The sequence below is a fragment of the Sinocyclocheilus anshuiensis genome, unplaced genomic scaffold (assembly GCF_001515605.1).
Source record: "Sinocyclocheilus anshuiensis isolate Anshui unplaced genomic scaffold, SAMN03320099.WGS_v1.1 scaffold603, whole genome shotgun sequence".
Lineage (NCBI taxonomy): Eukaryota > Metazoa > Chordata > Actinopteri > Cypriniformes > Cyprinidae > Sinocyclocheilus > Sinocyclocheilus anshuiensis.
In genome coordinates this window covers 995381-1010975 of record NW_015551055.1, presented here as the reverse complement: position 1 = coordinate 1010975, position 15595 = coordinate 995381, and the positions used below count along the sequence as shown (strand labels likewise).

The window sequence follows — 15595 nt, the reverse complement described above, 5'->3', positions numbered from 1 at the left end:
AACCAACTAACATTATACATACTCTTTTGGTTTCTGTACCCAATATTTAAAAAATGTACAAATGCAATAAAAATACTCGGTATCGGCAAGTACCAAAAATAAAAGTATCGGTATCGGGCGAGTACTGGAAAAAGTGGTATCGGTGCATCCCTACTTTCTAATAATTCAACGGCCCTTCATCAATTATTCTGCTTATTCTACGGTTACCACTGCCTGGAACTGCTTTAGCTGTGAGCTTCCCTGAAAACAATTGCTTACCTTAGAATGTTCGTCAACCAGTCAGATTCCAAGCATTCAACAGCCCCGTATAATTCTGTTAGTAATGAGTGTACAGTTTTAGGACTTATGCCTGTTATAATTATGTGGAAATCTGCAGAATCTGAAGTGCTAACTACCCCCCTCTCTGCTAATTTGTTAAAAATCATACTCCATTTTTTTCCCGCTGTAGGAGTTTGTAGCTGAGTTGCTGAACAGGATCCGTGGCATGCAGAAGCTCAGTACTCCTCAGAAGAAATGAAGCTTCTCTCACCTCCACCCTTCTTCAACCAATCTCATCCCTCCTTTTACAATTTTAAGGGTGTGACTATTCACCCCTGAGCAGGTGCTCATCCAGTCCCATTGCCTCTTTTGCATCCATTGGGGAGGAGGTGGAGGCAAAATTATGGGAGATTCAATCAGATCCTTATAAGCAGGGCTTGTTTTCTCATTATGTTGATTTTATTTGTATTATTTTATTCTATTTCACTTTTTTTGTAAAGGGGGAAAGATTTCATTGTTTTTAAATGTATTTCATGTTGGTATACATTACTGTGCATTATATTCTTTAGATTTGAATTTGGTAATTTAGTTTTAATTTCAAAGGTTTCAAAGATCCCTGTCTCAATGAACACATGGACTAAAACCCTTTGTGAAACTGTGACGATACTTGGTTTAAAATGACATCAGAGGGGATTAGACAGAAGAGGCTTTGTGGATTAATTTTTTCTTTTTCTTTTTTTTTTTAAATTTAATTTAATTTTAATTTATTTTTTTTAGTCTCGTCTTCCTTGAATAAGTGTGCAGGAACATTCATGGACATTTTAATTACAAAAAAATGAAAAATAATAGAGTGTTTAAAGCTATTTTAAAGCGAGGGAGTTTGGCTTTGTGGTATTAACAGGGAAAGGGAGCTGTGTGTAGGAAAAAAATTTGGGCTTTGATTCTTTAATTTTCCCGTCTTACACATGCCACACACACAAACACACACTCACTCACTCTCTGAAATTCATGGGCAGCACCACCCTCAGGGATCAGGAGAAATTACCACACACACACACACACACAACCACAGCAGTGGCTTTTGGGCCTCACACATCCACGGACTCTTCCAGAGACCGATAGGGAGGGACTGGAGATCATGCTAGACAAGCTGCAGTGTGTCACGGTCACTGGCAAACGTACGTTTAGAATTAATCCTCTCACATGACTCTCCTAAATCATCTTTCCCAGGAAGCCATCTGCTCTTTTTGTCTCAGCCAATCAAATACTATAATAAGAGGGCTAATAGTCTCACTCAGTGCTCTTGAGATTCACCAATCCAACATTTCCAGCAGGTGTTTTAGAAGAGCTTTTCCCATAACATGCTGACACATCACTAGCATCTGCGTATATTAATCATTCATTGATGCTCCTGCTCATCCCATCTGAGCTCACTTGAGTTCACTATATGAAGTAAGGTACAATGACAACTGTCCTGGACTCACAACTGTTTTATCTCTTTCTCTGCTCACTCTTTTTTTTCGTTGGCCCCCCATTTTAATTGTATGTGTTTATTTCACCTGCTCTGCATTTCATTTTACATGAGAGTCAATCTCCCTACTTTCAGATGTTGCCTTAGGTTACATTTGTTATGACAACCAAATTAATTTAATAATGTTTGAGGAACATGCAAGAAAAAAATCTCTGCAAAAGTGGAAATCTTTTTGAAGTTTTAGAATTAAATTAAAGGTTCTTGTACTTTCAATGATTCTTCTTTTTTTTTTTTTTCTTCTAGGGAAGGAAGTTGACTATGTACCAAGCAATTTTTTTTAGATGCATTAACTATTAACATAAAATAGAATCATCAGTTTTTATCATTATACGCACCTTGTAGTGCTGTTGATTTCTCTTTTCTGTGTAAATGAGACATGGGAGGATTGAAATAATCAATTGGATTTAAAAGGAACAATAATATGAATTTAGGAAAAATGTACTCCAGGTCATACCTTTTGGAGAAAAAAAAAAGTATTCTGTAGCAATACTAAACTGTCTTGGTTTTTGCCCAATTTTGTTACACTTTTATGCAACTTTAATAAAAATATGTTAAATTACATTTTAGTGTTGCGGTTTCCTTTTCTTTACTTGACTGAATAAAAATCTTCATTGTATTTCTATTCAAATATGTTTCTCTTCTGTCCATTATGAAATATCTTAAGCCGGTCTTTTTAGGGAAACCTTGTCAGTTGGTAGGAAGTTCGTGGGTTTTCAGCGCCAAATGCTATTGGCCAGTTTGACCACTGAACTGAAATCGATGAGACCACGATTCTTCACCATCGAGCTTCTATTGGTTCTTAAAAGTAGCGAGGTTTGAATTGATTGGCTAGCGCCTCACAACGGTAAGTTTGTTTCAACAAACGTATAAACGCTGAGGAAGTAGATTTGTCCGATGTCAACTTGCCCTGATATGCAAATTCAGTCGACAGTATGTAATATTTTTCATGACTTAAACAATAATCGACAAGAAGGTAAGCTGTTTAGTTGTTTATGCACTTAATAGAGTTTGTAAGATCGTCGTGTATTGTTATCCTGTTTCTTGCATCGGTTAATTTGCAAACATTCATGGAGCGATAAAGAGATTCAATGCAACGTTCCAAAGTAACGTTAAGTTAATCCATTACTACGTTGTAATTTAGTTTTTTTTTAAAGGCGCAACCGTTTGTTTTTTTTTCCACTCTAGTGCATTAACATTACTGTACCGCGTTATACTGAACACTTTATGTCTCTGAATGACGTGTGGAGTTGTTCGGTTGGAAAACGAGTTTTTATAACTAACCTAAATCCACAATTCTTTGTGAACAGCACGAGACTGTAACTATTAATGTCTCTCACAGCATATAATGTATGAGCTATAGATGTGGAGAATGAGTAATGAGCTTGTAATGTAAGTCAGTGCAGTGCGGCCTTTGGAGGATGTAACGTAACGTACATGATACACGTCGAGTCTGTGAACGCGCTCCTAATTCATCATACTACGAACTGTATCAGACGAGTGCATGGGGTTTCCTCTTTCTAATTAAACATAAAGTGCTTAATAGGGTCTTAAACAGCTGCTGCTGTCTCAGGATACTGTGCTCTTAGCTGCTAGTGTCCTCTAAAGGTCTTTAGACTGGTCAGTACATGGCATGCACATCATTTTCACATCTTCCGGTACTGACATATGGTTCTTTTTATGCTACAATGTTTGAAATCATACAGCCTAGAAAGATATAAGGTAAATAAGAATAAGAAATATGAAAATATAAACATGGAAAAATATGCAGTATTATTCTAACATTTAATTAAATATAAATTATATATATAATCATATATTATAAAATTGTTATAATTAACATTTTTATTTACTGCATCAGACGCCATGAGATCTCACCGCTGTTATTATACTGTTCAATACAGTGCTATAAACAGTCATGCCAGCTCAGCCGGCTGCCAGAGAACCAGAGGAGGAGATGGAGACAGAGGCCGACCCTGAGGTTCCTCAAACTAACGGTGAGGTGGAGGAGGAGCGAGAGGGAGGAGATGCAGAGGAGACAATGGAGGAGAGTGGAGAGGAGCGGGACAGCGACCTGGAGGAGAGTGAGCCAGAGGAGGAAGAGGAAGAAGAGGAAGAAAGCTCAGGTCTGCTGATTGAATATTTCATAATTTTCTCATTGTTTTCTTCCTAATTGTCTGCAGTTGTGTTGCAGCAGCTGTCAAAGTTGGGAGAGTAATAGTTTGCCTCCCCCTAACCCCCCTCCCCCTCAACCAAAAAAAATGATTATTACATATGTTATAATATTGTGTTATATTTTGCATAAAGACACTTAAGCCTTTTTGTTTTACTTTTGAAATTTTCTTTGAATTTTTTGCATGACTATTGTCAATTGACAAATTCCCGCAAATCTTGTAACTTGAATGCATATTGCTTTTGAATAGCATCCAAATAGCCAAAAATGATCATATAGTGATGCATAGAATGTAGTATATTAATGTGAAGACTGACTAGAATTGATAGGAAAAGAGAATGAACAGCATGGCTGAACAACATTGAATGAGAGTGAGTTTTCTCTTTTTTAGAAATGGATGATGAAGATTATGAGAGAAGACGATTACAGTGCCTAGATGAAATGTCTGACCTGGAAAAACAATTCCTGGAGTTAAAAGACAAGTACGAATACTTCTTTCTAATTGGTTTAGGCTAGGTGGCATTTCATTTTTTTTGACCAATAGGAACAGGGCCATCATATGTGGTGGATGGCCACCAATAAAAATAGTATATTCTGTATTGTATTGTTCAAACTAATTATATTTTTCTAAGAACCAAATTCTCTGTAGAGCTCTATTGATGATGATTTCCTCTACAATTTCAGGCTTTTTCAAGAACGTCTGAACCAGGTTAAAATGAAGCTGGACGAGGTTATGACAAGAAAGGCGGGAGAGTACAGAGAACCCTTGGCAACACTGCAGCAGAACCTACAGCAGAGGACACAAGTGGCAGGTGACATATATCAGTACGCACATATCTGCTTTATGTTATCTCCCTTACATATGAACCACAGGTCTCAGGTCAACTTTTAATTCTCCTCCTGTAGGTGTGTATAGAGAACTTTGTCTGCAAGTGGTCAGACACAAACATGAATGTGAAGTGCAGGGGGCAAGACAGCATCTAGAGGTAACACGGCTCAGCTGACCCACATATCTAGATGTAGCATCCTTTACTAAAAGCTACTTCTGTGTTTCTATGGTACTAAATAATGTGTCATATATATTCATGTACCTTGGAATTTACATGGTACTACAGGGTATTTCAGAAATTTCATGGTACAAATAAGTTGTTACGTAATGTCATTACATTGGTACCATGCTTAAAAAACATGGTAATACTTACATGCCTAGTAGTAATGAAACATTTCAATATGCAGATCCATAAAACAAACATGCACACAGCATATTTATCATAATCTAGAAGAAGTATCACAAAAAAACACACCATAGTGAAAAAGCACTGCTGTAAATAAATACTTGCATGTCTCTTCCAAAACAGTGTTTGTTTGTTTGTTGACAGTGCAGTGATGATCATGAATCATATCGAGTCGGTGTGTGTGTGTGATAATGAGATGCTTGTTTTTCTAGAGTGAGAGGACACTCTTGTTTGATGCCATGAAAACAGAGTTGTTGGAGAAGATCCGCAGACTGGAGGAGGACAAACAGAGCATAGATATCACCTCAGGTACATAAACACACACACACACACACACACACACACGTTTACCTGGCTATCAGAGTAGGGATATATGTCTGCCATAGACTAAAAAAGATGGACGGCACACCTTCACTCACTTCCATTGAAGAAAAGTGAAGCCGCCAATGTCCCAATAGGGCGCGGATATATTGCGCTGATTTGGGACCAGTCTGCGCAGTAGTGAGCGAAGTGGAGCTGCGTCCCGCCCACACTCCCGTAGAGTCGATTGCAAGCACACACCCCTGACCCTTTTTTAATTAGCCTGACTGCTCCAATTTTTGTCTGCTGATTGCCGTACAAGAGGCTTCTGTTAAAATAAGGTAAATACAACTCCAGTTTGTATTTACAAAAAAAGTTTGTTGGTGCCTCAGTTCGCTCAGAGAAGCTGTCAATCATGACGTCACACCCCCATAGCACCACATGACTAACTAAAACAAACTTATTTAAAAATTGAACACTTGAACTTACATCAGCGTGATAAAAACTACATAAAATTACAAAAACCATATTTGGAAAAAAAATTATTTGAAGTGAAATTTTATTATTTAGTTTGTCTCACGTCCCATTAGATTACATGGAGAGGGCGGGGGCGATCGAAAATGTTGGCTTCACTTTTCAAGACTTGTGAGGCACACTTGATGTCTGCATAGACGTCTTCTGTTTCATGTAAAGCTAAATATTATTACTCCATCTGAATCCCTAACCTTAATAGAGGTGTGCTACCTAACCCAAAACAATGGTGCTCGTCAAACTGTTTAAAAGCAGGTTTGGGTCTGTTTTCTTTGCGTTTGTTTTTTACTTAATATTTAGATTTTGCGTTGAGGTGTGTAATGTCAAGGTTTGCTTATATAGCACCTTAAAAAGCTAAACGAGTGCTAACCAAAGTGCTGCACAACAAACATAAAATAGACATCATCCTGCAATGAAACAACTACATTGATGAAAAAATAATAAAGTAAAATGATGGTATTAACTGGATTAATAATAATTTGTTTAATTCATATAGCGCCTTTCCCAAGCTCAAGGATGCTTCACAGTAACAGTAAGGAACAAACAATCATTTCACACAATGTATTGACAATGACTTATGAAACAAGTATTAATGAATTAATTTAAATACAAGTATTATAGTGTAAAAATGAAGATATTAGTGTAACTGAGTTATGAAAAAGGATTAATTAATGACAATATGCAGTTGCTGATATTTATATAGCCAGAGGTAAGATGAAATTCTGACAGCTTGTATTGTAAATCAATGAGCTCTTTATAACCGTATAGCAGACTAATAACATAAATTGTATATAAATATCAGTTGTTATTCTGTATCTCCCAATAATGTCTTAATAAAATGACATTTAAATGCTTAGTTTTACGATCAAAGCTCTGCAGTTCTTATTGTTTGGGGCAAAACATATAACACAATGCAATGTAATGATGATTAAGAGATATAGAAAAACATTTGTCTAAAGCCTGGTGTATCTTATTTGGTACAATTTAATGTGATTATTCTAAAAACTGTTTATATCAAGTTTATTTAAGTTGCTTCAGTCCAGTTATTCTTGTTTATTTTATAAAAATCAGTAAAGATTTCACAGCAAGTGTACAAGTGTCAAGTCTACTGGAACTTGAAGGGAGATGTGTTTAGAATCATAATAAAAGGCCTTTAACTTGCCAAAAAAATAACTATCAATCAGACAGCAAAAGGCATGTAGTAGATACTTGTATAGATACTTGTGTACTGTTGTGTACAACAGGTTTTTAGCAAAGTTTTGATCATGTTGATAATTTAGAGGCCTTAGAAATTTGTGTATCAGATATGCTGTGAGAGTCTGTCATCTGGGTCTTTTCACTGAGAGAGGAAAAGTAAAGAGACTGAGTGAAAAGTCAGGTCACACTCTCTCATGCACTCAGTTCATGCAAATCTCTAAACCATATCCCCAAAAGAAAACAATTTATTTAAATTTTTGTGTATTGTTATTCATACAATTTATATGCATTTATAAGATTACTTATTTTTTCATAAAAACATTATGCACTTAATATTATTAACACTTTTTAAAGGGCTTTGACAGACTTGTGGGGACATTTTAAGCATATTTGTTCACCAGGCATTTCTAGGTTAGAAACACAAATACTCACCAGATCCATAAACACAATCTTGCTCTTGATCAATCAGAGTGGTGGAATGATGACGTTAGGATGAAGAAGTGTAAGAGAAGGAGTCACCTGATTCGCCCAGACAGGAAGAAGAAGACAGCTCTTGTGTCAGGTAATAATGTATTCTCTTTAAATGGAGATCTGTCTCTTCCTCTCTCATTTAGTCACCACTTGCCAGCACCAACACTAGGGATGCACTGATACTGATACTGGTATCGGGCCTGATACTGCGCTCCTGTTCTTGTACTGGTACTCATTAAAATGCTCCGATACCACACAGAATGTTAACAGTGCTGTGTCCAGACTAGGGTGACCAGACGTGCCCGTTTTCTAGTTTTTGGTGTCCTGTCCCTGACTCCATTCTGCTCTCTGTTGTTCTGTTGTAGGTGTTTCTTTGTCTTTGTCTATCACTGACAACCCGCAAATACACTGTAAAAGCCCGACCAACATAGCCAGCTGGCAATTTAATGATTGTGATTATTTGAACCAGCAGAGGGCGCTGCGAGCTATACTGATTACTTGGTCCCACGCAGTGTTGCCAATTTAGCAATTTTGTTGCTAAATTTAGCAACTTTTCAGACTACCCTAGCAACTTTTTATTCCAAAAGTACCTAGCAACAAATTTAGCAATTAAAAGAAATTATTTGGCAACTTTTGATAAGTGACTCAGACAATAAAAAGGCACACATTTTCCATCCAAATTACACAAAAAGAGGAAACCACAGATGCCTTGCAGTACACACATCACGTGAATTGAGTTAGCTGCTATTTGCAATTGTTCAATTCAATAATAATAATAATAATTGAATAATTGTTCATTTATGATACACTTTGTTAGTAGCTTGTACCTGCAACTGTTGATCAGTTAGTACACTGTAAGAAAAATGGAAAATCTTTCAGGACATTATCCATTATCCATCATCCATTGTAACCCTGTAACCCGAAAACACAATGTGTAATTTAAAATGCAGGTAAAAAACCATTACGGAAAATTCTTTCATATTAACATAGTAGATTGTGCCTTATATTTACAGACTTTTCTTAGAGTGTAGCATACTAACTAACTACTAATACACTGCTTAAAGCATAATTGTTGAGAATGTGTAGAATTACAAGTTTACAAGCTACTAAAAAAACTTAAATTGTAATAATTCAAAAATGTGTAAGTTTTCAATAATTCAATGTATTTAAAAATACAGTTATTTATATTTTAATATTATATCATGCATATTATTTTATAAACAAATCTAAATTAACATATATAAAATATATTTTTTGCTGAGATTTGATGATGTGACAATTTTGCGTCGTGATTACGCAATGTCATTGCGTAATGACATCACAACGTCTTTTAGCTACAAATCGACCTTCCTTTAGCAACTTTTTCTGAAAATTAGTTGGTCACTGGTCCCACGCTGCTACTTTAGTCATGAAGAACTTGGACAAGAGCAGAGCGCTATCTCTGCTATTATCAAAAGAGACACTGTTATTGGTTTCAAGGTAGTCACATACTAACTATACATGTTAAAACAAAATAATACTGTTTGTGTGCACTGTATAATAAAGCATTGTTTTGCACACAATATTAAACATTCCTGAAACTTTCACCGTCACAACTCCAATATGAATAATATAAAAAATAATACATGAATCAATTACACTTGCACAATTACATTTGCAGAAAGCACATACTTTGTGGTCAAAATGAGCCTAAAATGCAAAGTAATAAGCTTGATTAGGGATAGAAAAGATCCATTTCCAAAAGCATAAACATAAAATTTGAAAAGTTGTAATTACTGTATACTTTGTAAAAATGTTAAACACAGTTAGAACTTATTAAACATATTTGTTAAATGCAGTTTTATTTATCATATGTTCTCATATTTATTGTTTTATTTGTAATGTGATTTTGGAAAGACATAATTTTGTTATAATACTGTTGTGATTTGTTTGCTATTTGCAGTAGTTACTATTTACTATTTTTTCCCCGTTACTATGTACTATTGTCCACGCTTTTTAAATTCGTAGATAATCACAAGTGAGATTTCAGTGATACTTTTACCACTGAGCTAGGAAATGTCCCCGGTTTTCATTTCAGAAATCTGGTCAGCTTAGTCCAGACAAAGAAACACCAACAGCAGAGAGCAGAATGGAGTTATTATAGATTAAGGATATCTAGGAAGTACAGAACATGCAAGTAATTAATATAATGCTAAACATTCAATATTCACGCCAGTATATCTGATGTGTAAGCTGATAAGCAAAGCACGCTGAGTGGATTGAGCGAGCGGCGGCGGAGATGCGCGAGCTTGTTGTGCGAATATCCCTTTCTCACAGAGATCACTGGATAGTTTGTAGTTCGGTCGGATATGTCAAAAGCAAGTAAAACAAAAAGTTTCATGGATCGTTTGTATTAAAACTAAATCATAAATATAAAACAGACAAAAATTATAGGGGCATTAACTATAAACAATTTTTATTTTAAACGTCAAGCATGCACAACTTTATTTAAAGTGAAAATGAAACTGGCAGCCTGTGAGAAATGCGCTAGGCACCAATACAAATGTGTGCGTGCGTTGCGATTGCGAATGTTTTGCTTGCTTTACGTTAATTGCATTAAATGAGTCGGTTTGGAATATAAGTCGCAGCACGTTTCAAATGATGAAAATCATTTGAACGGGCATAATTATGTGTGAAAATAACTAGGAAATATCTGTTTGCTAAATGAAGCCAGCTAACATGATTTGTATATTTTTCTGTACCCAATATATTTAAAAATTACAAATACTATGAAAATACAGATATCGTTATCGGCAAGTACCAAAAGTAAAAGTATCGGTATGAGATGCGTTCTGGAAAAAGTGGTATCAGTGCATCCCTAATCAACACATACTAATTAGTTGTTTATTTGATTAATCCAAAAGATCTTACATTACATTTAGAAAGTTCATCAGAGGCCACCAATTAATAGACTGCGGTCCACATCAGGCAGTGTGATGATACAGGAATGATCACACATGGCTCATTTCGTTTCATTAAATAATGTATCTGTCTTAACATTCATTGTATTGCCGTACAACATACTTTCTCCTGAAACAGTATAAATTATCTTTTTTTTTTTGGACCATTTCTGGGAAAGAAATTTTGAGGCTCGACCTCACGGGAATTTCCATACTAGTCCAAAACGGTTTATGCCAGTTTTGTCTTTTTAATCTTTCAAAAGATGCTGAAAATGGGAATCTTGCTGGTGAAGCTAGTTAAGTAGCATGGTAGAGACACCAATATCCAAAACACAACACATCGCTTCAACAAATCGCCCAGTTACCAGATTAGATCTTTAACCAAAATGCTATACCTCTTATCCACACTTTGTTTGAAGAAGTTGTCTTCCTTCCCATCCTGCTTTGCTCAACATGTCTCTGTTTTTCAGGGCCATACATAGTGTATATGCTAAGAGACATTGACATACTAGAGGACTGGACAGCCATCAAGAAGGTGTGATTCATGATGAGTGATTCACAGTGAACGTGTATGATGGATCGTGACTTTTTTCTTTCTGTCTTTCAGGCAAAAGTGGCACTGATGCCCCTGAAGAAAAAAGCAGACAGTAAGTCCGTTATTAAATGGCCCTGTGTTCATTTAAGTCCTTTGTTTAAGCTTGCCTGTCGGTCTTTCTCATGGTAGTCAGGTGAACCTCATTAAACTTTGACACAACTGACTGAATTAACTCAGTCAGTCATTGTATATTTATTGAAGGAAATCACGTGCGCTGACCATCAGAGACCTTGCCTCGGGTTAAATATATTTAACCAATGATTTCTTTCTCACGACAAGCTTGGAATAGATTTCATAGTGCAATATAGGATTCTCTCTCACTTCAAAAATGTAATTGCATAATGCTGTATAATCATTTTTAATTCAAGGTTCATGTTTGTTTTTGAGTATCTTGTATGTGTTGATGCATGTTTTTGAATAATGGGGGTCTTTATCTGGTATAAGACTTTTTAGTAAACATGCCTTCAGGGATACACACAGACTCCTAGACAAACACACACAACATGTATAGTGTTACTGTCTGTCTAGCTTAAATGTGTCAAAGGCTTAAGCATGTTCTCCATTGACATCCCAGTTGCTTCCATTAGCGCTGACCCTCACTCACAAGCTCTATCTGTCAGGCCTCTGATTAAGTTTGGTTTATAGAGCCATTTCCCTCTTTCTGTACTTGCTGATAATATACTTGCTGATAATATATTAATGAAATAAAATGCCATTTTAATTACATTATAAAGTATATTTTAGTTTTCCATAAATGCTTGTCAGTACATTCAGCAGTACATTTTAAGGTACTAATTTGCATCCTTCAGAGGTAAATAAAGTACAGAGGTGTACCTTTTGAAAACGTATTGCCCCAGTGACAGCAATCTTTTCGCGTCTGTGAACTATTTAATGACAGCAATTTCACTTCAGAGCTAGAGAGCCCTATACAGTGACATAAAATGCCTTGAAAACAGAGAGTTAGAGAATTATGAGCTATTAAAGCATAACATGTTGAAGAGCTGTGCGTGTCTGTTTGTCTCTCAGACAGGCAGGTGCCCGTGCGATGTGAAGGTGGGGATCTCTTCTATGATGGAGAGAGATTCTCCAAAGGCAGCAGTGTCGTTCTAGAAGTCAATGACGACAGCCCAGCACAGTCAGTAGAGTATAAGACATAAGACCGCATCTGTCTTCGCTTTGGCTTTGTTTGCAAAAACATTTCAATTGAAATGGTTTCCCTGTTTTGTGTGTTTCTCTCAGGGCCGTAATAACAGGGATCAGCACAGGCGAGGTCTGGTTCAAGCGCACAGATGGCACCAAAACCAAAATATACGTCTCCCAACTTCAGAAAGGCAAATACACCATACAAAAAGCTTAGAGTAGATAAACATTACACTCAGAGAGTGTGTGAATCTACCCTTTAATAATTAACACTCAAATTCATCAACACATTTAGAACAGCTTGTAAAAATCCAATCTAATGCTATGCACTGGTATTGATCAGACCAGAGGACTTTATGTGCAGTGACTTATAATTTTGCCCTTTTTTCTATACATATTTCATGATTAATATGATAATAAGAGGGATCTGGTTCCAGATCAACGCTGTTGGTGACAAGTAGGCAATTTCTGGTGCAGCTAAAGTTTAATTCAGACACAACATGGACATACAAAACCTATTGACCAACTGCTAACAGACCTTATGAAGTCTTTCTGTACCATAATACTTTGAGTTCTTCACACTGAATACATTCATAATACTTCATACTGACCTTATATCAAATCTGATACACATTCAGATCATTGTGGGTTTGTTTGTTTGTCTTTGTCATTTAAAATTATTATAAAAGTCCATTTCATGTACACTAAAGACACCACATGGGCGAAAAGGACTGCACTCACACATTGGATCTTTTCTGTCTTATGTTGCAAAAACTGCTTCTTTAAACTGATCTTGGATCTGATTTTAATAGCTAAGGTTTGTATTTTAGAAGGAAGCAGATCAGGACTCAGTGAAATGTGCTGTCTCTACCCAGAACACAAGAAAACACAATCCAACACCTTTAATTGTGATTGCACTCAGAAAAAACAAGAGATGTAACATTTTTTGTCATTACATTTTGAAAGACTGTTATTGTAATACATAGTATTTATAGACATGATCTGAAACAGAGGGTGCTTTTTAAAACTTATTTATGAAGTGTTGAAGATAATCATGTATTTATAACAAGAAGCATTATTAAAAAATCTAAACTTTATTACATTTGCTGTTTAATGCGTCTTTCATTATAAAACCACGGAGGACTGCCGAAGTCTGGAGGCACCGCGTGTGTCCTCCAGGGAGCGCTGTAGTGTACCTAAGCGCTAAATGAGCTATATAGTTTGTTTTTAGCCACTAAATGGACTCACGCCTAACGTAACAAGACAAGACGCACTGACTGACTGGAAAACAAAATAAGTTTCTCTCTCTCTCTCCAAACTGATGCGCGCTCAACGGGGATTAGAAAACTCGAGAAGTTCTACATCCAAGTACAGACTCTTCTGCTTTCAATTATTGGGTCGTTGAGATTGAATGAATCTAACGATTCAAGAGTCTCTGCGTGATTCGTGATTCAGAGTTTGAAGAGGAGGTTCGCAGACAGATGAGGAAGAGGTAAGATTGTTGTCTTGAGGATTTAAGGTAGACAGACCATAAAAGAGTTGCGTGAAAATGGGCTGATCTGGACCATAAATACTCTACACAAGAGAGCTATAAAGGATACAGTGGTGTGTCCTGCACTTAATTTAGATAATGAAGGCACACAAAAAAAATGTTTTCGTTCATTTGCACCACACTTCAATATAGTCACCGTGTGGGTCAGTTAACCTGGTCGGGACTCGGAGTCTGCGCCCGGAGAAATAGCCTACTCTCTCACTCAGACACAGGCGAAGGGTGAGCCAACTCCAGGGGCCTCATTTATACAACGCGCGTACGCACAGATTTGATTGTAGAGTGTGCGTACGCAAAAATCCACGGCAACGTTCATATTTATAAAAACGGTCTTTGACGTGGAAAAGAGCTTAGCGCCACGTCAGGGTCTGAGCAGACGTACGCACTTTTGTTTGCCCGAGTGCTGCAGGTTTTTGGAAATATAAGCCATTCTTGTCGCTTGTAAAAGATTTGGACATTGTCAGGTGCTCTTTTATAAGTCAAGAACATTAATTAGACATTGTTTACAGGGCGGAGATATGAAACTGTTCAGCTGCCCACAATTTCAAGATCATTGCAATTTATAGATTTCACATCTAAAAGAGAGGCGTACGCACGTTTTCTGTGCGTACGTTCGTTCTATGAATCACACGTACGCACTTTGAGAAATTATCGTAAAATAAAATTTAGGATTCTTTCTACGCAGTATTTTATAAATGAGGCCCCAGAAGGCGAATGTTTAGACTAATACTACGCACATCACAAACCCATCTTTTTAGGTAAGTACCAGATATGGGTGTCATGTCATAAAATATTTTAATACTGAATTTGTATTTAACGTGATCACAATTTAATAAAACATTGTAAGTTATGCTTTAATTTCCACTTTTATTCACAGCGAATAAATTACAGAGAGAACGTGAACAAAGAACTTAGGCTACATTATCAAAGAACATTATGACTTTTAAAAACTAAAAAAGAAAAAAAAAAACTCGCACGTGAAGGCAGCAGAGAAGCGCTCAGCACAGTGGAGTGCATCGTTTTGTTAATAATAACTTTGTGGTTTATTATGTTGAGTCGTTTGGGACGCGGTAACATTCACAAAAACCAATGCACGTGCACAAAATTAGAATATATATTCATAAAATACGTTTCACAAATGCAAAACACAATTCACAGATGTACAAATGTGTACAAAATTTTTGAATGTTAAAAAGTCACGAGTTTATCATGGGCTGTGAATGTGAATCGCCATGGATTTGTGTGTGAATTTTGAGACCTTCCTGGCAGCGAACTATGAAGGTAGAATGACGTCAAAAAGATTTGCATACGCAGGGTAATATTTGTGGAAGTGTACACAAGACTGTAAGCGTAAATGAAATTTGCATGCGCAAGAGAAGCTTTCTAACGGTATAAATCGCGTTTCAAGCGCAAGAAAAAATTATTTGCAGCATTTTACTGTTACTTGTAAGTGTAATTCATGTATTGCGAAACTGCAGCTTCATGCTAACGCAAAATAAATATAATCTGCATGCTTCTGACTTCCTTTTTTCCGCGCTTAAACTTTTGGCACGTTTTTTTCGCCAAAAGACGGTCAAAAGCACTGCAAGCCTGTGAACAGTGATTTGCAAGCGAAAACAACAGTTTAAAGAACTGCAAAACGGATCGACTGCATAGAACCAATCTGTATGTGTACAAAA

General features: G+C 36.4%; 2 protein-coding genes across 3 annotated transcripts in view; both read left to right on the top strand.

Annotated features, from left to right (window-relative positions):
• Window positions 1-2002, top strand: part of ppp1r14bb (protein phosphatase 1, regulatory (inhibitor) subunit 14Bb) — a 28397-nt gene extending 26395 nt beyond the window's left edge. Inside the window, exon 4 of the mRNA XM_016451793.1 lies at window positions 449-2002. Within this exon, the coding sequence (XP_016307279.1) occupies window positions 449-517 (69 nt within the window). The 3' untranslated portion in view covers window positions 518-2002. The remainder of the gene's footprint in view (window positions 1-448) is intronic.
• A 652-nt stretch (window positions 2003-2654) lies between these two features.
• LOC107661966 (breast cancer metastasis-suppressor 1 homolog) lies at window positions 2655-13439 on the top strand. 2 transcript variants are annotated; one of them, XM_016451790.1, is made up of 12 exons: window positions 2655-2762; window positions 3691-3912; window positions 4351-4441; window positions 4644-4771; window positions 4866-4945; window positions 5407-5503; window positions 6522-6557; window positions 7692-7784; window positions 11103-11167; window positions 11240-11279; window positions 12254-12362; window positions 12467-13439. In XM_016451790.1, the coding sequence occupies exons 2-12, from the start codon at window positions 3705-3707 to the stop codon at window positions 12582-12584; spliced, it is 1065 nt and encodes a 354-aa protein (XP_016307276.1). In that variant the 5' UTR covers window positions 2655-2762; window positions 3691-3704; the 3' UTR covers window positions 12585-13439. The 2 variants fall into 2 exon arrangements, with proteins under 2 accessions (XP_016307276.1, XP_016307277.1); XM_016451791.1 differs by lacking the exon at window positions 6522-6557.
• The last annotated feature ends 2156 nt before the right edge of the window (window positions 13440-15595 follow it).